We start from the raw sequence: 25,212 nt of genomic DNA, 5'->3' as shown, positions 1-25,212 counted from the left end.
ATCTGGTATAGGGTCTCCTGCTTCAGCAGGTAATGGACCTCCAAGGTCCCTTCCAAATCTGTTATTCTGTATTCCTGAAGACTTAAACTTGCCTCCACCTCTGAAAGAAGTAATAATTTCCTTGAATTAGTCTTAACCCCTGGTGACTTTATGGACACCTCCATGGGGTTTTCGTGGTAATCGTATAGAAATAGTACAATATATTATTTCTGAGATGATTTTCCAATTTTCTAATGTAATCTATTGCACTATTTTCTAATATAATCACTACTACGAAATAAAGAGAATAGGTATACTGGAGATGGTGACTTAAAGGCAGAAATGTAACAAGAGGGGAAGAGATGCAACAAAAAGCTGCTATGTATCCTCATTGCCAATAGAAGAATTTCTGTTCAGAGTTTTGGGCTTTTCCATGCACTTCTCCATGATATTCTGTTGTATTTCATTGTTCCATCCTGTTTTCTATTTCTCCCCTCATTTTTTCTCCAATGGACACTCATTAGGTTTTTTTGGCCATGATCGTACTCCCTCAGAATTTCTAAAATGTTTAGAAATTATAGGTTGTTCCGGTTCTTCTGAAATTCTTCATACCTCCCTTTGTTTCTCAGAGGTTCTATTCCACTCAATCAGTCCTCACCACCTAAGTTTGCCATTAGAAAGAGAAAGACAGAATACTGGAGAATTAGTGGGGTGGGAGCATCTCTAGGCAGGTGATGAGACAGCACTGGCAGTCCCCTAGCCACTCCCCCTCAGCATCCTGGCTAGTCCATCTTTTTGGACAGCCCCACAACTACTAGTTTTGTGATCCAGTAAGGTGGACACATACTAGGCCCGGCCAATCATACAATGTCATCTCACAGGACCAGGAAGTCTGTCTACATGTATTCCTGCAGATCCTGCCTTCTGGAATGATTTTCCCCAAAGATCTGTATGAATCCAATTATGATAGCTTTTAGGAAATCATTAAGGACCTAATTGTACTTCTAGGCCTTGGGGACAGGGGGAATCGTTATTTCATTTCTGGGAGGTTTATGGTTGATATTTTACTCTTCTGGTCAGTACTTTAGTATATTGTAAACAAAAGGTTAAGCCACCCATAGTTGCATAGGAAGTCTCAAATTTAACGAACAAATAAATAAATGTGGTAAGAGATTACTAATAGGTTTTTTTGTTTAGTTTTTTTATTCCAGGCAGCATCCAAGTCAGTCAGTCAGTCAGTCAGTCAGTCAGTCTGTCTGTCTGTCTGTCTGTCTGTCTGTCTGTCTGTCTGTCTGTCTGTCTGTCTGTCAGTCAGTCTGTCTGTCTGTCTGTCTGTCTGTCTGTCTGTCTGTCAGGCAGGCAGGCAGGCAGGCAGGCAGGCAGGCAGGCAGGCAGACTTGCTGCCCTTGAACATGGCAAGGCAAAATTGCCAATCCAGATGGATACTGGGGAAGAGACATTGTTTTGTATTTTATTCAGGCAAAGAAATTTTTTCAGCTGGCTGATTTGGGCTTCCATGGAATGGCCTATACTATTCAGGCAAAACAGAGGTTTTATTCTGAAGAGTTCCCTTTGCTGCATTAACTTTGAATGAATGGGAAACATTCCAAATTGTAAGATGAGTTCCCATCTGCAGTTGGAGATGTACAGTCGCCTATTTCAGTGTATCCATGCATAATACATATTGAATATTTCCCTGAATCAGCGTGATGGATTGCCCGCGTTAACGCAACCTGCTTAGTCTGGCTACTGAATTAATCAAATTTCTGGTTTTGCAGAATCCGTTGACCTATAAACAAACAAAACGGATTGAGTTTACACAGTGCGCTAAGCCACAAAACAACAGAGTAAACTTAAAACTAACCAAGCTTCACTCATTATGCAAATGGAGCCTCTCAGCCTTTAACAGACCTGGTGAAGCATGTTCTGCAAATGCAGCCAGCTTCCCTTTAGTTCTGCCATGCGGTAGGTCTCCGGGATGCTTAATTTCCATCCCTCTGGTTGTTGGGAGCCTAAAATTCCCTCCAGATTATCAGTCAGTTATTCTATTCATCCATCCAAACAATCAGCCAAACACTGAAATCTCTTTCTGTGTTTACACATTCTCCCAGGAGAAAGAATAGCAGATTCTCACACTGTAGACATGGAGCCTGGGCCTTTCTTTTTTGTGTTAATCCAAGCACTTTCAGCTGAAACAGCAGCTTCGAAGAAGGGAGGCAGGAGAGAGAGAGGAGAGAGAGCGAATGGACCTGTGTCCTACATGCCTGTACTTAAATAGATCCTTTCCCTTTTTGATGTGAGTTTCTTTCTAAATACTTAAGCAGCCGCATAACTTTGAATGGATGTAGCAAAGCATGCTGGCTACTGAATTAATCAAATTCCTGGTTTTGCAGAATCTGTTGACCTTCTAGCTATCAAGGAGAAAGAAAATACATAGCAGTGTTCAGTACAGGTAGCACTCAACTTATGACCAGCTTACTCATCAATTGCTCAAAGTTACAACCGACTCCCAAAAGGTACTTATGATTCAGTTCTGAATTTATGACATCAGCCCTCCCCTAGGTCATATGACCACAGTTTGGGCACTCTGCAGTCAGCCTGCACATATATTCATTTGCAGTGTCCTGCAGTCACATGATCATGATTTATGGTGTTTTTGCCATTTATTTCTGCCCCATAGCCAACAATGAGTTTTAATGACTGCAGCATTCACTCTGCAACTGCGGTGTTCACTTTACGACCGTAGCATTTGTGGAATGGCCACTGCAAAAAAAAAAAAAAAAGTCATAAAATGGGGTCTGCTCATGTGATCATCTGCTTTACAATTGTCACAATGTCACAACTTATGACTCTAATTGCCAGGCTCAATTATAGTGTAAATTGAGGATTACCTATATGCAAGAATGATGACTGGGTCTGTGCTTACTTTCATGCATTTTGTGTGCGTTCACTATCTCAAATTTTATATATATATTTTTCAGTAACATGCCTATTTATGTTAATATTAATTCTATGGGGCCAAATAATCTCATAAAAGGTCAGCAGATGGCTTAGAAAACTGCAAATGTAAATCTCAGTTGCATCTATAAAAAAAACCATATGTTTCTCATCCTGTTTTTCATAGTAGCTAACCAGATGCCACTATAAAACTTGTGTAGAATATGGAAGAGTTATAGCTAGCCACTGCTGTTGCTTTCATTTATTGCCTTTACGGACGAGAAACCCTCAAATTTTGTGTCTTTTACCTGTGATGAAATTCCCAAATATTGTGCTGGAGGCTATCTACAGTATCAAAAATTAAAGAACTTATAATTGACTTCAGGAGGAAGAGAGATGTACATCTACCATTGTACATAAATGGTGAGGAGGTGGAGAGGGTGGGTAGTTTTAAATTTCTGGGCATTTATATCTCGGAGGACCTCTCATGGACTATGAATGCTAACATGTTTATGAAGAAGTCACAGAAGAGCTATATTTCCTGAGAATGCTCAGGAAGATAAATCTATCTCAGCATCTAATTCTGTCCTACTATCGCAGCACCACTGAGAGTGTCCTGACGGCATTCTTGCATGGTATGGTATGGGAGCAGCTCTGTAGCGGACAAAAAAGCTCTACAGAGAATCATTAAAACTGCCCAGAATATCATCAGACTCCAGCTACCAGCCCTGAACGACATCTTCGAATCTCGCTGTTTGAGAAAGTTGCATAACATTCTCAGAGACTCTTCCCATCCTGCTTACAATCTTTTTGGACTGTTGCCTTCTGGCAGAAGATACAGAACAATTAAAACTCGGACCACCCATTTTCTGAATAGTTTTTATCCCAGAGCTATAATTGCACTCAACAATGAACTAAAGGGCCACCATCAGTAAGCTGTTGGACAGTATTACTTGGTCTGTTGTGTGGATGCTTGGGTGGTTTAGGGGTGGAGAATTGTGGTGGGTAAGAGTGTGTTTGGGGATTGTTATGTGTGTTGGACCTGGTCTTTGGGTGTTAAGTGAATTTCGTTGTATGAGTATACTGTGTATGCACGTACAATGACAATAAAGTTATAAATTAAATTTATAAATTTAATTATAAATTTAAAATCTGGAGGGTAGCAAGTTGGGGAAAAGCTATAATAAACCTTTGGGGGTTGTTCTGATATGTTTCTAAAGTTTTCTATGCCAAGGACAGAGAATTCTCCTGACAATGAAAGGGACAGCCAAAGGATGAATAGTTGAATGACCAGTTCTTTTAAAGAATGGCTTTTATTTAAGAAATAATATTTTTAAACTCTCCTATAAGAAGTTTGGCTACAAAAAGATGATACAATGTCCTTTTCATGGACTGAAGAAATAGCCCCTGTGTAACTCATCAGTAGCATTTTTAAGGGCATGCCCTTAAAAAAAAAAGAAACTTGATTAAACAAAATGTTTAGGCAAATGTTTGCAGGAAGCTTGGTGGAATTCATTTAGGTGCAAACCAGGTTGGATTGAAATACATAGGCTGGAATACATGCATGACAACACAGAGTCTCATGTAACGCACAATAATGATTAACCCTTTTAGATCCTGCAGAAGAGGCTTGTGAGGCTCTGCCTTTGATTCCTTCTTAAAAGCTTTCAAATTGTTCTATTAATTTACTTCAACCACCACTTCTGTCAGCCCAGGCCTGAGAATCTTTGGATGAAAACAAATGATTCGTGCTTAAAGTATCAGAGGTTTTAACCTTATTTGTGTCAAGAGCAGAGCAGGCCACAACATGCCTGCAGACCTCTCCTGGGGCACCTGCCAAGTTCCTTACCCCACCTAACTTCACCTGGTTTGATTTCATTCAATTTGTGTCACTCTTGCCCACGAAGAACCAGTTGTTCTCTCTCAGTCCAACCTATCTCGAAGAACATAAAATGAATGGGGATTCCAAGGTAAACTACTTCTAGCTCCAGAGGGAAAACAGATTATAAATCTAATAAAAAAGCAGTGTCACCATCCCTGCAATATTCTTAAAATTCCAAACGAGCCCACCAGTTCACACATGTTGCATGTCTTTCCTCTCCACTTTAGTCCATTTTTGGAAAGGCCCCATAACTCAGCAGGAGGACGCAGCCTTCAATTTTCATCCAGTGGATCTCTCAAGAGCATAGGAAACACATATTCCAGATGCTCTTACCAGCATCTGCATAGGAGATGCTATTTTGTCTTTCATTACATTTTTTTTGCTTTCCATTCAGCCTCATGCACTCTGAGCTGTGCTAAGAAACAGTTCCCTGCAACTCCTTCCTCCATAATGAAGTGTACTATCATACTGTCATAAATCTGTAGAGATACTCAGTAATCCAAGTCATGGTTGTCCCAAAGGTGCTTTTTCAGGAGGCAACTGGACTTCCTTGTTTTTTCTTTTGAAGACTTTTCACTTCTCTTTTTTTTTAAAAAAATTTTTTGATTTATATGCTGCCCTTCTCCGGAGACTCAGGGCGGCTTACAATGTGCTCAGCAATAGCCTTCATCCTTTTGTATATTTATACAAAGTCAGTTTATTGTCCCCACAACTGGGTCCTCAATTTACCTACCTTAGAAAGGATGGAAGGTTGAGTCAACCTTGAGCCTTGGCGAGATTCGAACCTGCAGTAATTGCAGGCAGCTGGTCTTAATAACCAGCTTAATAACAGGGTGCCTTATACCACTGTACTACCAAGGCTCACTTCTCATCCAAGAAACTTCTTCAGCTCTGACAGGTTAGTGGGGAATGGAAGGATTTTTTATTCCTTGCAGACAGCTGATCATTTGCATCCTTCCAGAGGGTTGTTGAAGAAGTTGGAGGTTTATCTGTGTCCTCAGGGTCACCTGAGTAGTGCTCCTGGTTCCTGTAGTTTGCAGTTTTCTCTCTGGAAATCCATTCCTACTACCACACCAGTCAAAGGGGGTTCATCCCAAATTATATAGCTAAATGTCCGTAGAGATTCTCAGCCATCCAGGTCATGGTTGTCGCAAAGATAACTGGACTTCCTTATTTTTTCTCTTGAAGATGTTTCACTTCTCATCCAAGAAGCTTCTTCAGCTCTGACAGGATAGTGGGGAATGGAAGGATTTATATTCCTTGCAGACAGCTGGTCATTTGCATCCTTTTAGAGGCTCCGTTCCCCACTATCCTCTCGAGCTGAAGAAGCTTCTTGGGTGAGAAGTGAAATGTCTTCAAAAGAAAACATAAAGTCCAGTTGCCTCCTGAAACAGCATCTTTGGGACTGTCATACTAGTAGCAAGAGTTATGCATTACATTCAGAAGACACTTGGCTTATGGCTGGGGTGCCAAAGGTTTGGCTCATGTTCCAAGTTTCCCTAACATCCTTTTTATGGGTCATCCAACATGGATAGAACTGATAATATAGGTAGTCCTCAACTTACAACCACAACTCACAACTGAGCCCAAAATTTAAGGTGCTAAGTGAATCACTGCAGTTGTTAAATTAGTAATACGGTTGTTAAGTGAATCTGATTTCCCCATTGATTTTCCTTGTTAGAAGGTCACAAAAGGGCATTGCAAGACTCTGGGACACTGCAACCGTCATAAATGTGAGTCAGTTGTCAAGCATCCGAATGTACGACACATGACCATGGGGATTCTACAAGGGTCATAAGTGTGAAAAATGGTCATAAGTCACTTTTTTCACTGTCGTAATTTTGAATGGTTGCTAAACGAATTGTTATAAGTCAAGGACTACCTCTATTTTGTTTGTTTTGCATTTGGGGCTGTGTTTGACCCTTTAAAACTTCTGAACTTCTCTCCCAAAATAGGCCTTGGTTGTGCCCACTTTTGATATATGACTCTTGGCGTGTGATGTAAAACCTGGCCTTGGAACCAACAGAAGATGCACTTGTGGGCTGGTTTATGAGGATGGAGGAGGGTGGGATGGTTCACACAATTTAATGCATGGTGAAACCTTTCTTCATTAAGAAAGCTCATATTTTGAAGCAAATCAACCTGATTTGAACTTCCTAGCCTAACAGACAGGTTGGAATACAGTCCAATAATGTTTTTTGGCAGTACATTCCATGAATTAATTATGGGTCGTGGGACACTGTTTCTTTTGTCCGTCCTGAATCTCCGGCCATTGGGTGACCCCTAGTTCTCGGTATTATGGAAAGGGGGAGAATCTGCTCTATCTACTTGCTCCACACCATTCTTTAATTTTTTCGGTTTTATTGTGTGTCCTCTTAGGAGAATCAATAATTTCCCAGCCTGTCTCTCAGGAGTGCCATTTCTGGGTGGAATTGTTGACCCCAATTCTACTTCAGCCAGTTTGTGATTATTCTGCAGGAACACAAGAATGTGTCCCACTTCATTTATTCTTCATAATGGTAGTAGATTGTTATTTAAAATTAACTGGATTTGTATGCCAAGCAAATAAAGGGGGGCGAGAGAGGGGAAGAAAGAGGAAGGGGAAGGAGGGAGGAAGAGGAAGGAGGAGGAGAATAAGAAGAAGAAAGAGAAGAAGATGATGACTCATGACTTCTTGGAACCCAAATCATTGGAAAATACCCAGTCTAAAAATGTATGTATGTATGTATGTATGTATGTATGTATGTATGTATGTATGTATTTATTTATTTATTTATTTATTTATTTATTTATTTATTGGTTCGATTTATATGCCACCCTTTTTCCGGAGACTCAGGGCGGCTTACAATGCGTTAAGCAATAGCCTTCATACTTTTGTATATACCTGCTTAGTAGGGCTTTCGCCCCCCCCCAAGCGGTGTTCTTTTTTTATACAAAGTCAGCTTATTGCCCCCACAAACCGGGTCCTCATTTTACCTACCTCGAAAGGATGGAAGGCTGAGCCTGTTGAGATTTGAACTTGCAGTAATTGCAGGCAGCTGGTGCTATTTAACAGCGCTTTAGTTTGCTGCGCCACCAAGGCTCTTTTTTATTATGGAATTTGTTGGATAAATAGACCATAATAATAATAATAATAATAATGTAACTGCATATAACAATGCAGAACAAATAATGCTGCTACGTTAAAATTTAAAAAAATAAAACCTGCTGAATCAAGATTTAGGGATGTTTGGGATCTTTCTTCTCCCTGTAATCCTGCATAACCAAAAGACTCTGCTGGAGTGCACTGACCATAGAAACGGGATCACTGAAAACTAAGTTCATCCATGAAGAATCACACATAAAAGTTGTCTCCGTGCAATTTTTGGACAATGTCCCCTTGTCTTTCAACCTCCCTGTTACCCGCACAATCGCCTACCTCTTTCAAAGCTCTCTACGGAGCACTTCAGAGGGATAGAGGGGAGGCTGTGAAAAAATGGATCGGTCTCATTCAGCAGATGGTATATAAAATGCACCTGATGTAAACAACTATTTGCAATTCACAGTTGAACGCACCTGTCAGCAGCCCTTCAAACTTTGCTTTAAAACAATATTATCTCCTCTTCCATCTACCCCCTCCCTTGGGCTTTCACTGAAGTCTGGGGAAGCCTTTTGCTTCCCTTTTTGAAAAAGAAAAAAAAAAGACTGTAAATAATGATATGCTTCACATCTGAGAAAAAGAATGGATTTTTGGAACAAATGAAAAGTGCAAGCCTGTGCGAAACTCTTGCAATGTATGGTTATGAAAGTCGGACCATAAGAAGGGCTGAACGCCAAAGAATTGAGCTTTTGAACCAGGGGTGAAATCCACTTACCTTCACTAGCAGTTCGCAAATGTGAGCATACACAGAGCCTTCTGCGCGTGCGCAGAGGGTAAAAAATGGGATGTGATGACATCCAGGTGGGTGGGCGGAGCCTCCTGCCACCGGCGCTACCGGTTCGCCTGAGCCAGATAGAACCAGCTGAATTTCACCACTGCTTTGAACTATGATGCTGGAGAAGACTCCTGCGAGTCCCTTGGACTGCAAGGTGATCAAACTGGTCAGTCCTAGAGGAGATCAACCCTGACTGCTCTTTAGAAGGCCAGATCCTGAAGATGAAGATGAAATACTTTGGCCACCTAATGAGAAGGAAGGACTCATTGGAGAAGAGCCTAATGCTGGGAAAGATTGAGGGCAAAAGAAGAAGGGGACGACAAGAGAACAAGGTGGTTGGATGGAGTCACTGAAGCAGCCAGCGTGAGCTTAAATGGACTCCAGAGGATGGTAGAGGTCAGGAAGGGCTGGAGGAACGTTGTCCATGGGGTCACGATGGGTCGGACATGATTTTGCAACTAACAACAACAATGCAAAACTCTACTCAGCAGTAATAAGTCTCATTGAGTTCAAGGGGTTGACTCTTAGTAAATAAGATGACATAGGAATGTAACCTAAATTCCAAATAAATATCCAATGGTATCAATTGAACAGAAATAAGGATTTATTGAGTCTGTGTGGTGCAGTGGCTAAGGTGTCAGGCTAAAATGTGAGTGACCTTCAGCCAGTCACTGTCTCTTAAGCCCTGGAAAGATGCCAAATCACATCTAAAATCTTGCCAAGAAAACTGCAGGAACTGATCCAGGCAATGACAGGTATTCAACACAGATGCAAAGGTGATGATGAATGACACATATCATTCATCAATAAGCTATCTATTAGACTGTAATTCTGAGCATATTATTAAATGTATATGTTGTCCACCTCACTATCCAAATCAACTCTGGACAGCATATAAATTAAATAAATAAAACTTCTCAGAATTGCAGTATAGCAGCATTAATACTGTGGCAGGATCCTGAGTAGTTGCAGGAATGTGGCTTGTGCTTTTTACTCATGTCTCCAATCTTGATTGAAGTTTCCCTGCAGCATCCTCAGAAATAGGGAAGACAAGTTACACAGAGAAATGTGGGGGACACATAAACCCTGATGATGTAGCTAGTGCTACATCAGACTGGCTCCCAAATATCTCTCAGTTCCTGTTAGTGGGGTGTAATACTTATAGCATGGGAGTAGAACTAGGGAGACTAACTAACTTAGGCCCAATTGATCTCTTTCATCCCTCCTATTTCAGAGGGTTATTTTGGTGCACAGGAATAGGAGAGATGAAAGAGAGTAAGTTAGTCACGGTGGTGCAGTGGTTAGAGTGCAGTACTGCAGGCTACTTCTGCCGGCTGCCTGCAATTTCGCAGTTCAAATCTCACCAGTCTCAAGGTTGACTCAGCCTTCCATCCTTTCGAGGTGGGTAAAATGAGGACTCAGATTGTTGGGAGAAATATGCTGACTCTGTAAACCACTTAGAGAGGGCTGAAAAAAGCACTGTAAAGCGGTATATAAGTCTAAGGGCTATTGCTATTGCTAGTATCCCTAGTTCCAGTCCCATGCTTTAAGTATTGCACCCACTAGCAGGGACTGGCTGAGTGATTCTCGGGAGCCAGTCTGGAACCCTAGCTATATAATCACACTAACTGGTTCATGCGTCCCCCGCATTTCTCTGTGTAACGTACCTTCCATATTTCCAGAGTACTTCACAAACTTTCTCTTGCTATTGCAAGAAAGAAGGGATCTAACACTGAAATAGGCATGCGGGAGGCCACTGGTGCCTGAGCTGCTTGTCACAATTCCCTTTTTTACTTTGCAATTTCCACAACCCTTTAGCTTCAGAAGGCAGCCAGCTGCACACTGTCCTGTTCATCTAGATGCTTAATTTGGGAGATTTCTCTCTTTGCAATGCATTGTTCCTTCTGTTGTTGTTAGTTGTGAAGTCGTGTCCGACCCATTGTGACCCCATGGACAATGTTCCTCCAGGCCTTCCTGTCCTCTACCATCCCCCAGAGTCCATTTAAGCTCACACCAACTGCTTCAGTGACTCCATCCAGCCACATCGTTCTCTGTCGTTCCCTTCTTCTTTTGCCCTCAATCGTTCCCAGCATTAGGCTCTTCTCCAATGAGTCCTTCCTTCTCAATAGGTGGCCAAAGTATTTGAGTTTCATCTTCAGGATCTGGCCTTCTAAAGATCAGTCAGGGTTGATCTCCTCTAGGACTGACCGGTTTGATTGCCTTGCAGTCCAAGGGACTCGCAGGAGTCTTCTCCAGCACCATAGTTCAAAGGCCTCAATTCTTTGGCGCTCAGCCTTCCTTATGGTCCAACTTTCACAGCCAGACAAGGCAACTGGGAAAACCATAGCCTTGACTAGACACACTTTTGTTGGCAGGGTGATGTCTCTGCTTTTTAGAATGCTGTCTAGATTTGGTTCCTTCTATAGCGAGCCTTTTTTTTACGATTATTCCCAAGCGGTTGTCTCGGCGTGCGCTCTCTGTATGGCCATCCACCAATCTACCTGCCTGGAAGTCCCATTTCCCCACTTGTCCGGGAGCCAAAGCAGGTGATCTCCGTCTCCAGCTCAAAGCGCCGCGGTTCCTCCCCCTTCGGGCACGCCCTCACTTCTCCGCCCTTTTCCAGCGAGCGAGCGAGCGAGCGAGGAGGCGCGTTCAAGCTCGAGGAATTGGGAGGGAAAATTCCTTGCCCCCGAACTGGAGAAAGGGTACCCGGGTGTGGGAGCGGGCCGGCCGGGGAACGAATAACCCGCACCTCCCCTCCTTCCCTTCCGACTCATCATCCCGATCTGTTCCGAGTGTTTCGGAGGGGAAAGAAACCTCTTATGATGGATTGGATCTCTGGTGTGCAAGTCCAGAACCTTGCAGGGCAGGCGAGAAATCCCCCCCCCTCGCAGTGCTGCATCTTCTGCCTTAAATCCGTCCAGAAATAGAGGCCCCCGGTTTACTGAATACCTTTTGGAGCAACCGTAAATAAAATGAAATGAAATGCACGCTTCTCCATAAACCAACCCGTTCTTCCAGCCCTTCACTGCGGAGCATTCCAGATTGCTAAAATCCATAGGAATTCTGCAGATCTACGATCTTCTTGGAGAGAAGGCAAGGAGGAGCAGTATGGGGGCGGGCAGCGAGGAGAGGGAAAAGAAGTTCAGAAGAAACTCAGCGTAAGGGAGTAGAAAACATCTATTTTCTCTTTCCACGCGTGGAAATCACTCCCCAATTCATATACCTCAGTAGTATCACGGGGACCCCCGGGTAAGGGTGGGGAAAATCCTCTGGGACAAATGAAATTGACCCAAGAATGAAATTGACTAAACCACCAGAAAAGGAGAAAAGGAGAAATGGGTAAGAAACACCGAAGCTGCCTCCGAAAATGGATGGGAAGGTGTGTAACCGAATACCTGCTTCCCGAGGGATTTGCAAAGACACAGGGAAGACCGCGCGAACAAAATTAAGATGCCTTACTTATGTCTCGCCAGGGGCTTCTCCGGAGTGAGTTGAGGGCTAGATCCCGAGGTATAGAGGTTGTATCTGTTGCCGTAAGAGATGGGCAGAGGATGGCGGTAATACGTCCCTTTCGCCTCGGTAAGGCAAACCAGGGTCCCAGCGCAGAGCAAAGAGATCGACGTGCCAAAGGCAACTTCTCTGGAGAATCCTTTCGCCCGGTTCATGATCCCTTCCCCGCAGATCGCGCGGTCAACTTTCTCCCAAAAGATCTGCTGAAGGAGTTCGGCTTGAGGCTAGTTGGGTCTCGGCTTTCCAGTCTGGAGGAGCGGAAAGTCTCTCCGGAGAGAAGGTGGGCTGCGATTTGCTCTTCTCCAAGCCCTTGACGAAATAGGAGGGGTGGGGGATTCTTTGCCGAAAGAGAGAGAGGGGGGGAGAGACCCTGCGAGGAGATCTCTGCCCTGGGAAGGGAGGGAAGCGCGCTCTCCGCTGGCGCCTGAGCTGCTGGTTCCAGTTCAACGCTCTTTTGTACCTTTCCTTGCCATTCACTTTTCTCCAGGCAGCTCGGGTCCCTAGTGCGGCAGGGAAGAGGGGCGGGACCCCCCCCTCTCTCTCTGGATTAGCATAATACTCCTTCCATCGTCTCCTCCAGCCGATTGGCCTTTGAAATGCTGGCCCAGCCAATCCGGGTCCAATCCCCCGCAGCGCTGCATCAGACACTAGCTTTAAAACCGAAGGAGAAGGGAAAAAAAGGGGGAAAGAGAGGGAAGAAAAAGAGGAAGGAAAATGGGTTGGGTGATGGTTGGGTTGACCGGGAGAGAAGAGAAAAAGGAAAACAAAACCAGGGATGAGAGAAGCTAGACGGGGATGGGGGGTGGGGGAAGGCCAAAGAAAAGGGGAGAGGGAAGAAGGAAAACCACAATGTGCCAGATTCAAGAATGCCCTCTTTCAGGAATGTTGGCAGGAGGAGGTGACCGATTCTCAAACCTCTCCCCTGTTCTGATTCTTATCTTCATAAAGCTCTGGGTATCCCTGTACATCAAGCAGTTTACAGGCACAGGGAGTTGTGGTAGCTGCAGTCCACAGGAATGTACATAATTGCATATTTCACTTTTGGAATAATAGCATTTTAGGGTTTAGGTTTTTTTTAATGAGAAAAGTAGCAGCAGCTTCAAGGCAAGGAAGCAGAATGAAGTTTATGGTCCGTCATCTGCTGCAGGCGCGTGCAGTATAGAGTTTATCATATAAACTTGCAGGTCTAAGGCCTGGTTCATTCAGACTGTTTTATGGAACTTAAATAGTACTTTACCCAAGTCGAAAAGCTCAGTGCTAAATGAGCGACTTTGAATCCACTTCTTAGTGGATATACGGCAGCTGAAGATTTGAGATCTTACTCTCAGCCCCTCTTCCCATTTTTAAATCATTGTGATATTTAAGGAATGGTAGTGACATATTTAGTATAGCCAAAGGTGACTTACAGTGGGAACAAGTGAACTCAAACAACTCCTGTGTAAGACAATAGAGGAGGTTTCCAAGTCAAAAAGTATCATTTTTCAAGCGGGCAAGATCCCCAAAGCCTTTATTTTGAAACACACCTGCTTAGTCACTCTGACAGATGACAACTGTTGATTTAAAAACAACAAGATTGTTTGCAGGATGTACTGACCTGGTCTCCCATTCTTCTCCCCCTTGATCCCTCAAAAACAATTTGGCCTTGCCTAAAGACCCTTGAATATCCTTGATCCAAGAATGATCTATGTTCCAATAATGTGGATGCAGTTCATAGCCCCAGAGAACATTTTTGATCTATCTAGCCAATACAGGGAGAAGCTTTTCAGGATTTCAAAATAGTGTCTTGTAACTGAAGCTGTTGCTGTTAATATTCCCATGTGAAGCATGAACTCTATTCTTGTCAGTAATATTCCAGGTATAGATTAGGACACATCTTGGACCCATTTCTCTTAACATAAATTGAATTGTGTGTGTGTGTGTGTGTGTGAATAATGATTAAGGACTATTTTTAGAAGTGTATTGGATCAGGTTTCTCCGATGAAGATTGACATTTACATTTTTGGCATTTATAAAGCTTGTAGAAAGCCACATTAATAAGGACAACTGAAAATATATTCCATTAAAAAGTTACTGATTCTTATTTTTAATTGATGCATGTGCAAAGAATGCAATGGCTAACACGCACATGGTCTGAAAATGCCCATAATATGGAACATCCATAAATTTCAGAAACAAGTGACAGAGCACACAGGGTATAAAAGATCTCACAATGCAAAAACAAACAAAATCACATAAACTGCTCTAAATATTGAACCCATTGCCCAAAATGTGATCAAACCCACATGTGCAGAAAATATACAGTATAGGAAGAATTATTTTTATCAGCTGGATGTATATAAAGCTTTACATGCTCAGAATGTATAATCATGCAAAGCAGCATTTGATACAGAAAGAAATGGTTGAAACTCTGTTTCAAATCTTTACATGGGTTTATTGCCCGTACAGACTACAGCTTTCTCTTATCTGTAATAAAATGAGCAAAATCTTTGAAGAATTTGTTGAGCTTTCTAGCATCCTTTTTAATAATATATCTGACAGCTATATTGGACATATCTGGCAGTTCCTAAGCAGCTATGCTCAGTCTCTGTTTTCCATACAATGTAATCTGGTGCACCTCACAGATGTATTCCAATTGCAGGATAGTTTGGGAATTGTGCATGGGTACAAGAAGTTCATTCCACTGAATTTTAAGTCATAATGCCCCAACCCTTTGGGTAACTCTTTCATCATGACATTTAACACACACAAAATGACTTGTGACCAAATTCATTTACAAATTTCCTACCAGTAGTGGTTTATCATGCTGGAAATCACATTTTACTGCACATTTCAAAACATTATAGCTAAAGGATGGGAAACAATACGCTTTTGCTTCAAACTTGTATTTTTGAAACTTATGTATTCACCTTTCTCCCCAAATGTCAGGAAAACAGAGTGGAAGACAATGGCTTATTCAAACTGGGGCTACTTCTCCACCTGCCCCATTAAAGCTGCTCTTAGTGTCGGTAATGTCATGTGATACTAGGTGTGACACTAGGTTGATCTTCTACATACCAAATCTGAATCCCGTCACTGATGGCTTCTCCTGTAAGAAAGAGATTTATGGAACCCAGATCCTTTTCCTTTCCCCCAGAATCTTGTTTTCTTCAGCCACAAAGAATAATCTGCATTGGACTCCCTAGCTTTTTGAAGTTTCTGGACCAGGGACAAATAACTTGTAACCTTCCAGATGCTGAGGGACAACAACTCTCAGCAACTCTAGCATTATGAATGCTGGAAGCTGTAGCTCAGCAGTATCTGAGAAAGAGACACATGTTCCTGGTCCCTGTTCTAGATTCTAGCACCCTATATGCATTCCCACAGATTTCTGGGTGTCTTAAATTTATGTTGATTTAGAAATTCATATCTCTTCATTGTCATGATCATCAAGCCATTGCTTCTATTTCTTCCCTCTTCAAGATTGATATATGCAACAGGACAACAATGCAACTAACTCTTTTGGCTTTATGATCTAATGATGGCTCCAGCAATTCATGCTCCCATGGGAAGCAGCAGCCATTCTCACAGCCAGTTTTCTAGCTGTTTAATGTTCATAAGGTAAAGTAAAGGTAAAGGTAAAGGTTCCCTCATACATACAGAATGTGCTAGTCATTTCTGACTCTAGGGGATGGTGCTTATCTCCATTTCAAAGCCAAAGAGTCAGCGCTGTCCGAAGACATCTCTGTGGTCATGTGGCTGGCATGACTAAATGCCAAAGGCTCACGGAATGCTGTTACCTTCCCACCAAAGGTGGTCCCTATTTTTCTACTTGCATTTTTCGAACTGCTAGGTTGGCAGAAGCTGGGACAAGTAATGGGAGCTCAGCCTGTTACGTGGACTAGGGATTCAAACCGCTGAACTGCCGACTTTTCGATCGACAAGCTCAGCATCTTAGCCACTGAGCCACCACGTCCCTTTTAACATTCATAGCATCCTTCTAAGAGCCCTGGAAGCTCTGTTTAATGAGAATATAAAGAAATGTGCATTCAAGAACTCTAGGCCTCTTCTCAGAAAGACTATTGAATAGTTAAGAATAATATTTATTTGTTTATGTATTTGCTGGAGATTTCCAAGGATGGTACTTCTAATACTTCCTGAAGTCAGCAGATTGGAGAAGACTGCTTAGAGTTTCAGCACATGGAACTGAAACACTCAAATTATATTTCCGTTTTATGCATTGAAAATGTATTTCAGCCTTTTCCAACATGCCCTCTAAGAGTGTTAGGATTAGAGCCCTAAAATTTCCCTTCACTTGGAGGACAGCAAACCTGGGAAGGTTGCTGCATTAAATGTTAAAAATCTAGTATTGGTATTGTTTCAGCAGGTGGCAGCACCAGCCAACCTTGTCTAGACTCAGAAGCTAAGCTGGATCAGGCTTGCTTAGAACTGGGATGGGCAAATGCCAGGGCATAAGGGGGCTATAGGCTAGATTGGGAAGGAAAAAAAGAACACTTCAGGAGATGGCAATGGCAAACCACTTCTATACAACTGCCAAGAAAATGACAAGGAAGAATCTACAATGGTGTTTTATGATGGTTGGGTAATCCTAGAAATTGAAGTCCACACATCTTAATGTTCCTGAAATTGAGAAATACTGTTGTATAAAGTCACAAGGAGACAAGCTCAACTTGAAGGAGCTTTTTAATGGTGGTACTAACTTTTATCTCATCCTTTTCCTGAAATATGCATAAACGTGCATGCTGCTCATAGCTTCCATATCAAGTTGCATTAACAAATCTCATCTAATTTTGAGGTACAAAGTAAGCCCAAAATATGTGGTAAAGTGCCATAGTTCTAAAGACATGAATCTGAATCCAAAATACAAAATGTAATTAAGATTTCCCATGGATGCTGACATTGGAAACATGTCACAAACCCAAGATGCTATCCAATTAAGATCAATGAACCTTGTTAAAAGAAAATTAATTCAAGGCATTACAATAAATAAAAATCACAGCCCAAACACTGTTATTCTCTCCTTGCCAATTTTGTTAAATATTCTCTGAATGGCTCTGTGAAATCAGGGCAGGTTTTAGCTTTCTGTTGATTGATTGATTGATTGACTGACTGACTGACTATGTGCCATTAAGTCATTTTTTTGACTCTTGTATGTGTGTGTGTGCCTTCAAGTCAATGTTTACTTCTGGAAATTTTCTGAAAATTTTCCAGACAAGTTCCGGCTGATTTCTTGGCAAGGTTTTTCAAAAGTACTATTGCCTCCTTCCTAGGACTGGAAGAGACTGACTGGCTCAAGATCAGCCAGCTGATTTTGTGCCTAAAGCTGTTTCTAGCCCAGTGATGGCTAACCTTTTTGCCGTCACGTGCCAAAAGCGGGGGGAGCACAGTGAGGTCGCCCACATGTGTGCCCACACCCATAATTCAATGTGCCCCACTCCTGCACATGCGCCCTCCCACTTTTAGCACATGATGGCACAGTGGGCTTGGTAGGCCTGTTTTTCACCTTCCCCAGGCTCCAGAGGTTTTCTAGGAAAACCCTCCCCTGGAGGCCCTCTGGAGGCCAGAAAAAGCCCATTTCCCAACTTCTGGTAGGACCGAAAGGCCCAAAAATCAGCTGGCTGGTGCACACATCCGCGCTGGAGCTGAGCTAAAGCAACGCTCGCGTGCCCACTGATATGGCTCCGTGTGCCACCTGTGGCACCCGTGCCATAGGTTCGCCATCACGGTTCTAGCCTGATGCCTTAACCACTACATCACAGTGGTTCTCATTTTGACTCCTGGAGACATATAGTTAGATCTTTTCCATAACAATCTCTCCCTAACATGTTCTTATATGTCTCTCAACAGTGTATTCACTGACAATGTAACTGGGTCAGGGGTGGTATTCACTTACTTTCCCTACCAGTTCACAAATGTGAGCGTGTGCACATGTGCTTTGCTGGCGCACGCACCTTTCACGTACGTGCCTGGCCTCAAAAACTTGCCTAAATAGGATGGCATAGAGCCAGGGCGGGTGGGTGGGTGGGCAGGCCCACTTGTGATTTCCGCTACCGGTTCAGGTGAACCGGCTCGAACCGGCTGAATACCACCTCTGAACTAGGTCCCTCCACCTTGCTACTGCTCATCTTCTTCTTCTCTTTCCTTTCAACTTGCCCAGCATTTGGGAAGTCACTACTCTAGCCATTTAGTTATACTTCATTAAAGAAATTCTTCCTTATGAGACAAATTTTACTTTTGCAACTCAATCAACTCAATCTGGAAAATGTATGCAGCCAAAAACCTTTCTGTACATGGATTTTCCTCCATTCATCAGCCATTTACTGTCTCGCTCCTTATTATGGATTTAACAGCCATGGCAATAACGCATATTCCACACAATATAGAAGTACACATCTATAATCCAAACTGGAGATCATTGGAATCCCTTGATAAATCCCAGTCTAGAATAGTAATAAGCATAGAAGAGCAAATATAATTTGTAAAATGATCCAGGATATATTTACTTTATTTCTCCAGATTGTTGGGGGCAGTACGCAAATAATGCTGACATTGTAACCCTCCCAGAAAGTGCTGTAAAGCACTATGGAGTGGTATATAAGACTAACTGCTATTGCTATTGTGCTATTGCTATCTCTCCATCTTTCTTAGTATGGGATACTCAAAAATTAATGGGGATAAACCATTTATAGGTTTGCCTGTCTACTATCCAGAGACAAATTTTAAAAATGCCATTTTAATATTTTTTAAAATGGCAGGATTAAGTAAACAATAAATTAAGATGACAGATTCTTTGAAAAGTTGTCCTTACTCTAATCTAGTTGCTAAAAGCAGGGGGAGAAATGCTACAGTGAAATGTTGCATCACTCTTTGCTTAAGCAATTGTCTTTTTATTCTTCATTTTAGTTAAAGTTGAACATTGATTATAGCTGTTTGGAGGACTGTCCAGTTTATTCCAATGAATTACGGAGATCTTTGCTACTTCTCTAAGAACTGATGATCATGCTCAGTAAATAGTAACTCTATGAACAATGGCTATTGCATTACATGGATAGTTTAAGGTTTATTATTTAATATTTTGCTCCAGGACAAACCACAGATAGATAACCACCACCACCTTTGTCCAGCAGAGGTCACTCCATATCTCCAGAAAGGTGAGCCCTTTGGAAAAGCAAGGTCAAAAATTCTCCTGTGCCAAGAAAGGGCAAATTTCTCAGCTTCGGTCAGGTATAACATGGAACCTCAACGTTGTTCCTCAGAATGAACCTTAGAAGATAATTATAAACAATTTTCATTTCAACAAAATTATAACGGGTAAAATCCCCAAATCCTGTGAAAAGGTACATGTCGTCACAACTTATTTACATTTCATACAATATTTTTTTGTCATTAGGCAGAAACTGCCAAGTCGTTCTGCAAATCTGCGGAATGAGAGATCAGGCCTGAAGATGGTCTCCAGATTGTTTCCTTTCCTGTAGAGCGATGCTTGGTGGAATTACCTGTAACTGCGCCTAATAACAGTCCTCTGTTCCAAGATCACTCTTGTCTACATTGGTCAATATTTCTTAACCTTGACAACTTGAAGAAGTGTGGACTTCAACTACTTAAGGCTGGCTGGGGAATTCAAGTTGCCAAGATTGGGAAATTCTGGTTTAGGTACTAGGTAGTGTAGGAAGTTAAAACCCACCCCTCTCCTAGAAAAATGAAATATTTTAGGAAATATTAAAAGGGCAGAATATTTCCCCTAAAAGGGAGGCAGAAATTCAGCTCCCCCACCTTTGTTAATGGGCCATTAAGGCCTGAGCCAGGCCATTCTACATAACAAAGATCTACCTCCTTCAGGCAGAGCCATTTAATTGCCCTTCATTGCATCACCCAACAAGATTCAACCAAACTTAGCACACAGACAACCTTCAAAGCTAGCCATGACCTCTGACAGCAACCAATCAGAATACTCTTCCTATGCCCCAGGAAGTTCAAAGTCAGAGAGGGTATAAAACCCAGGGACTCTCAGCATCTCTTCCCTTTTTTTCGCCCAAGATCTCCAAGGCATGTGATCCTGTTCATCAATAAACCTTCTTTCCAAGCAACTTCCATGAATCCAGTGTCTTTTTCCCCACTTGGAACTGAACCCAGGATATTTCTTCCAACAGTAGTGTCCTTCCTTCCTTCCTTCCTTCCTTCCTTCCTTCCTTCCTTCCTTCCTTCCTTCCTTCCTTCCTTCCTTCCTTCCTTCTTCCTTTTCTTATTTGCTGGAGGAGTGGGCCAACCTTTAGATCCTGTTTAATTCAACTTTATCTATGGTTTTGTTTCCTAATTCTTATTTAGCCAGTTTTGATTTATAGATAGCTTCCTGGGCATTGAATTAATCTTTACTCTCTTTTCTTTCCCGCTTCTGATTGTTAGTTTCTTTTTAAAAACCTTGAAACATTTCTGTGTGATTCAGAATCTTCTTGAGCCATTTTGTACTATAAGGCAATGTATATGTTCATCTTTTAAACAACTAGTCCTTTAACTAACCAACTGAATATAAACTTTCAGTGGAAACATGTGTGGGGAACACTATAAAATGTGATTATTTGAATTTCAATCTAATTCCTACTGCAGGGAAGTTTTTGATGTATGAATATTGTATTATATGAAGAAGCCAGATGTGGCCAACAGACAAGAAGAAGGCCAGTGGGGGGGGGGAGTTATGTTTTTCCTGCCTAGCTTTCTACAAGCAGGTCTGTCATGGTCAGAAGTCTTGAGAGAAGAAAAGAAAAGGGGGGAAATCCAATTCTTTGAGCAGCATAAAAAAAATCACCATTTAAGAATATAAATCATGCACATTGCTGAGGCTTTGCTTGGATTAAAGCACACATTGAAAATAAGCTGAAACAGATCAAGTGATTGGCTGTCCATCAAGCAGAGCTGCAGAATTTTACTAGACTAGTGAATTGAAGGCTGCAGTGTTTTATTCAAAACAGTAGTTTAGTCCTTGTGTTCACCAATTTTTATCTTTGGCATATAGTAACTGCAGAATGGCTCCTTAAAGTTTATTTAAATATTATAAAGTGATTGTTGCATTTTAATCTTATAATCCTTTCCCACTTAGGGAAATCCATTCCTCTTTTTCTGTATTTTGTATTTGTTGTTTTAGGGAAGATAATCTCCATTTGCTTTATTGCTGAATGCAATCTTAGTGTTTCTTCTAGATTCAGGCTTTGGAAAGAGATTTTTCGGGGTTCACATTGGTGCAACAAGACACCATGGTCTACAATCTCTGAATTTACACTTACAAAAAACAAGCGTTAGACACTTTCATCTACCCATCATTTCTGCTTCATTTAACACTATCAGCAGAGCCTCCAGTTTAGAACCTCCCTGCTTGATAATATTTCCTGATCTTAAAAAAGGCAGATGGGAGATGTTATCTTGTAGTGGAAGAATTCTTCCCAATTTTTGCTGAGATGCACCCCAGTTGTGAAATCCAAATCTTCGAGACCGCCTTCTGCCGCATAGCTCCCAGCGACCGGTAAGATCCCACAGAGTTGGTCTCCTCCGGGTCCCGTCAGCTAAACAATGCTGGCTGGTGGGCCCGCGGGGGAGGGCCTTCTCTGTGGCTGCTCCAGCTCTCTGGAACCAGTTACCTCCTGAGGTCCGGACCATCCCCACCCTATTGGCCTTCCGAAAAGCGGTGAAGACCTGGCTTTTCCGGCAGGCCTGGGGCCATTGATCTCGCTCTTGTGATCTGGCGAGATCCGGCCATGAATGGCGTGAATGAGTTTTTAATGTTTTTAATGTTTTTAATTTTTAAATGTTTTTATAATGATTTTTAAAAATGTATTGTGAGCCGCCCTGAGTCTTCAGAGAGGGGCGGCATATAAATTGAATAAATTAAATTAAATTAAATTAAATTAAATTAAATTAAATTAAATTAAATTAAATTAAATTAAATTAAATTAAATTAAATTAAATTAAATTAAATTAAATTAAATTAAATTAAATTAAATTAAATTAAATTAAATTAAATTTTACTACCGGTTCTGTGGGCGTGGCTTGGTGGGCCATTCCCACCCCACTCTGGGGCCAGCAAGAGGTGGTATTTGCCAGTTCTCCAAACTACTCAAAATTTCCGCTACTGGTTCTCCAAACTGCTCAAAATTTCTCCTACGGTTCTCCAGTACCTGTCAGAACCTGCTGGGTTTCACCCCTGATGCACCCCCATATGAAAATAGACAATGGTTAAACACTTGTGAAGAATGAAGCAATTGCAAGAAGAGAGTGGTAAAATCAGGGGTGTCAAACTGCAGGCCAGATGCATCACACATAGGCCACACCCACTCCAGCTCCGCAAAGGGGGAACGTCACGATATGCCACGTGACAGCAACATGATGCCTCAAGTTTGATACCCATGTGGTAAATCCTATCTGTTTTCCTGAGACCTTGCTCCCGTGATTTAATTATTTATTCAAGTTATTGAAATAACTCAGTAAATCAACTTTAAGTGTTTTATCATTATCTGTTTTCATATGTGTTCTTACATTATGTGTTTTAGGCAGTTTTTGACAACTTCTGATATTTTTCTGAAAATTGTGTGGAGACTAAGCTTTTAAAATCCCCTTGACTGTTTAGTTAGAGGGATAATTGTGAGTAAAAGCTCTAGTAAAAGCTTCCAATATTCCCACCTACCCCCACCCACTCCAGGTTCTTGGGATGTGGTAGAATAGCAGCCTGATCCTAAAGAAACTTGGCCATTAAAACCCATGTGTTCTACATAACTTCATATAATTATGGTTTGGTCTACAGTTAGTGATGGTTAACTAAGTGCAAGGATTTGACAAGGAGTTTTTATTTTCTCTGAAATAAGACCCATCTACTTAGAGACTAAAATTAACACATGGTTGACATCAAACAGTGACCTCCTCTCTTTTGCCTTCTTAATTTGCACTGGTGTAGAGTAATTGGCAGAATAAATGCCTTTTTTCAAGAGTCAACAAATCAGCAAATTTTGACCTGAATTCCCATCTGGGAAAGAGATTTCCTTGCATGTCTATGCTGAAGGTGAAGAGTTTAGGAACAACTGAGTTGTTTGTCTTACACCAGGTGTAGAAGAAGAAAAAGATACAGTTTGGGTTCCAAAATTCTCTTTTTCCCTCAGTCCCTCATCAGTGTTCCTTATTTGTCAGTGAAGGAGCATTATGTTTCATGTCTTCATGCGAAGCTGAAGCATGCCCAATAATTCCAACTTCCCAGATAAATAAGGATCAAAATCTGGACTTCACTGAACAATTATAAAAATAATGAATTATGATGACAGATGTAACAGCAAGCAATGTTTTATTCAATTAAATGATACTTTGTGTGTCACCCATTTCTTAGAAGTAGGGAAAATTATTTGTAATGATTTGTTGTGGGTTTTGTATATAATAATCATAAAACAATATTATGTACAAAAATCCTCTCCTAAAATACTGCCCACTACATGGGAAAATTTCCATGACAACTTTCTTTGTTGTAAATGCAACAAAGAATGATTTCAGTACGGTTATATTTATGGTCAAGCATTAAATTTTGCATTTAATCTTTGGATACCGACTTCTAAATTAAACCTCATTAATTTTGATACAAAGATGACTACATTTAAATTGAAATTAATATTATTATGTAAATTTCCTTAATGAGATTTGTTTTCTCCAGAATTGCAACTGCTAAAATTTCAAAAGAGATATTAGTTTTACATCCTTGAAAGAATATGTGGGAACTATATTGAATCCCCCTCCCTCAAGGCATTGACATTTGGTAAATAAAAACAATAATTAATTCTTATGAGCTACTCTTTGGACAGTCAGAACTTAGTATACTCATAGAAAATACATGTATATATTTTAAAAAGGAATTGCATGTGAATAAAGCTGCTACTGATGTCCAGCTTTGCAACTGAGTGTTTGGTGACATGCACTCAACACTCTTCTTAGAACCTCTATGGATGCAAATATGGTTATAGATAGTAGGAGAGAAAAATTTATTCCAAGCCATCTGCATCAGAGGTGGGTTTCAGCAGGTTCTGACCAGTTCTGGAGAACCTGTAGCAGAAATTTTGAGTAGTTTGGTAGTAAAAAATGCTGACTGGTCCCGCCCCCATCTATTCTCTGCCTCCCAAGTCCCAGCTGATCGGGAGGAAATATGGATTTTGCAGTAACCTTTCACTGGAGTGGGGAGGGAATGGAGATTTTACAGCATCCTTCCCCTGCCATGCCCACCAAGCCATGCCATGCCTACCAAGCCACACCCACATAACCGGTAGTAAAAAATTTTGAAACCCACCACTGATCTGCATCTCTGGTTTGAAAACATGGAAGACACATTCTTAAGTTCTAGACAAAAGAAGGATTAAAACAGAAATTGAAGGAAGAATTTGTGGCCAATTTCTGAATGTCTTGTTTTGTTTCTCAAGAATGTACACAGTCACAATCATCCACAAAGCTTCCCTGAGCAGCTGAGGTCAGAATGTCTGCCTCTCCCAAGAGGAACATTCATCTTGTGTCATTTGCAATGGCATGTAAGTCAATCCAAGAATCACCACAGTAGTAGCTCATCAGACAAGTGAAGTCACTTGTCCCTCAAATCACTTGTTCATGGGAAAACTATGCCTGCTTAAAGTGGTTCCACATCCCTATCTCTGGCTCGTCAAACTCTCTCTCTGTTATCATTTGTCAAGATTAATTGTGTGTCCTAATAGGGATTGAATTTTTCCATAGTAATATTAAAATCTATTTGCAGATCTTCTGGTGTTAAAATTAAAATAGAATAGAATAAGCTGGGATAACAGCAGGCAGCAATTGGATTGATGAAGTGGATACAAAAGATCACACCAAATACTGATTTGGAAGACTTCCCCTCTTATCTCATACATATTTTGGTTCCTTGGGAATGCTTTATAATTGTATGCATGTGTGTAGGTTGTTAGATTTGCTATTTATTCTTTCCAAAGTCTTAGGAAGCTGAGG

General features: G+C 41.4%; 1 protein-coding gene across 2 annotated transcripts in view; it reads right to left on the bottom strand.

Annotated features, from left to right (window-relative positions):
• EMILIN3 (elastin microfibril interfacer 3) overlaps positions 1-12,764 on the bottom strand; it is a 45,135-nt gene extending 32,371 nt beyond the window's left edge. Inside the window, exon 1 of one of the 2 annotated variants that reach the window (XM_034413926.3) lies at positions 12,175-12,764. In XM_034413926.3, coding sequence (XP_034269817.2) covers positions 12,175-12,380 — 206 coding nt within the window. In that variant the 5' untranslated portion in view covers positions 12,381-12,764. The remainder of the gene's footprint in view (positions 1-12,174) is intronic. The other variant, XM_087889173.1, reaches the window with a different exon arrangement.
• Positions 12,765-25,212: the final 12,448 nt, after the last annotated feature.

Source organism: Pantherophis guttatus, chromosome 3 (genome assembly GCF_059756535.1).
Source record: "Pantherophis guttatus breed Tessera chromosome 3, ASM5975653v1, whole genome shotgun sequence".
Taxonomy (NCBI): Eukaryota; Metazoa; Chordata; class Lepidosauria; order Squamata; family Colubridae; genus Pantherophis; species Pantherophis guttatus.
The sequence above is the reverse complement of the archived record's forward strand: the minus strand, read 5'-3'. Positions and strand labels throughout refer to the sequence as shown.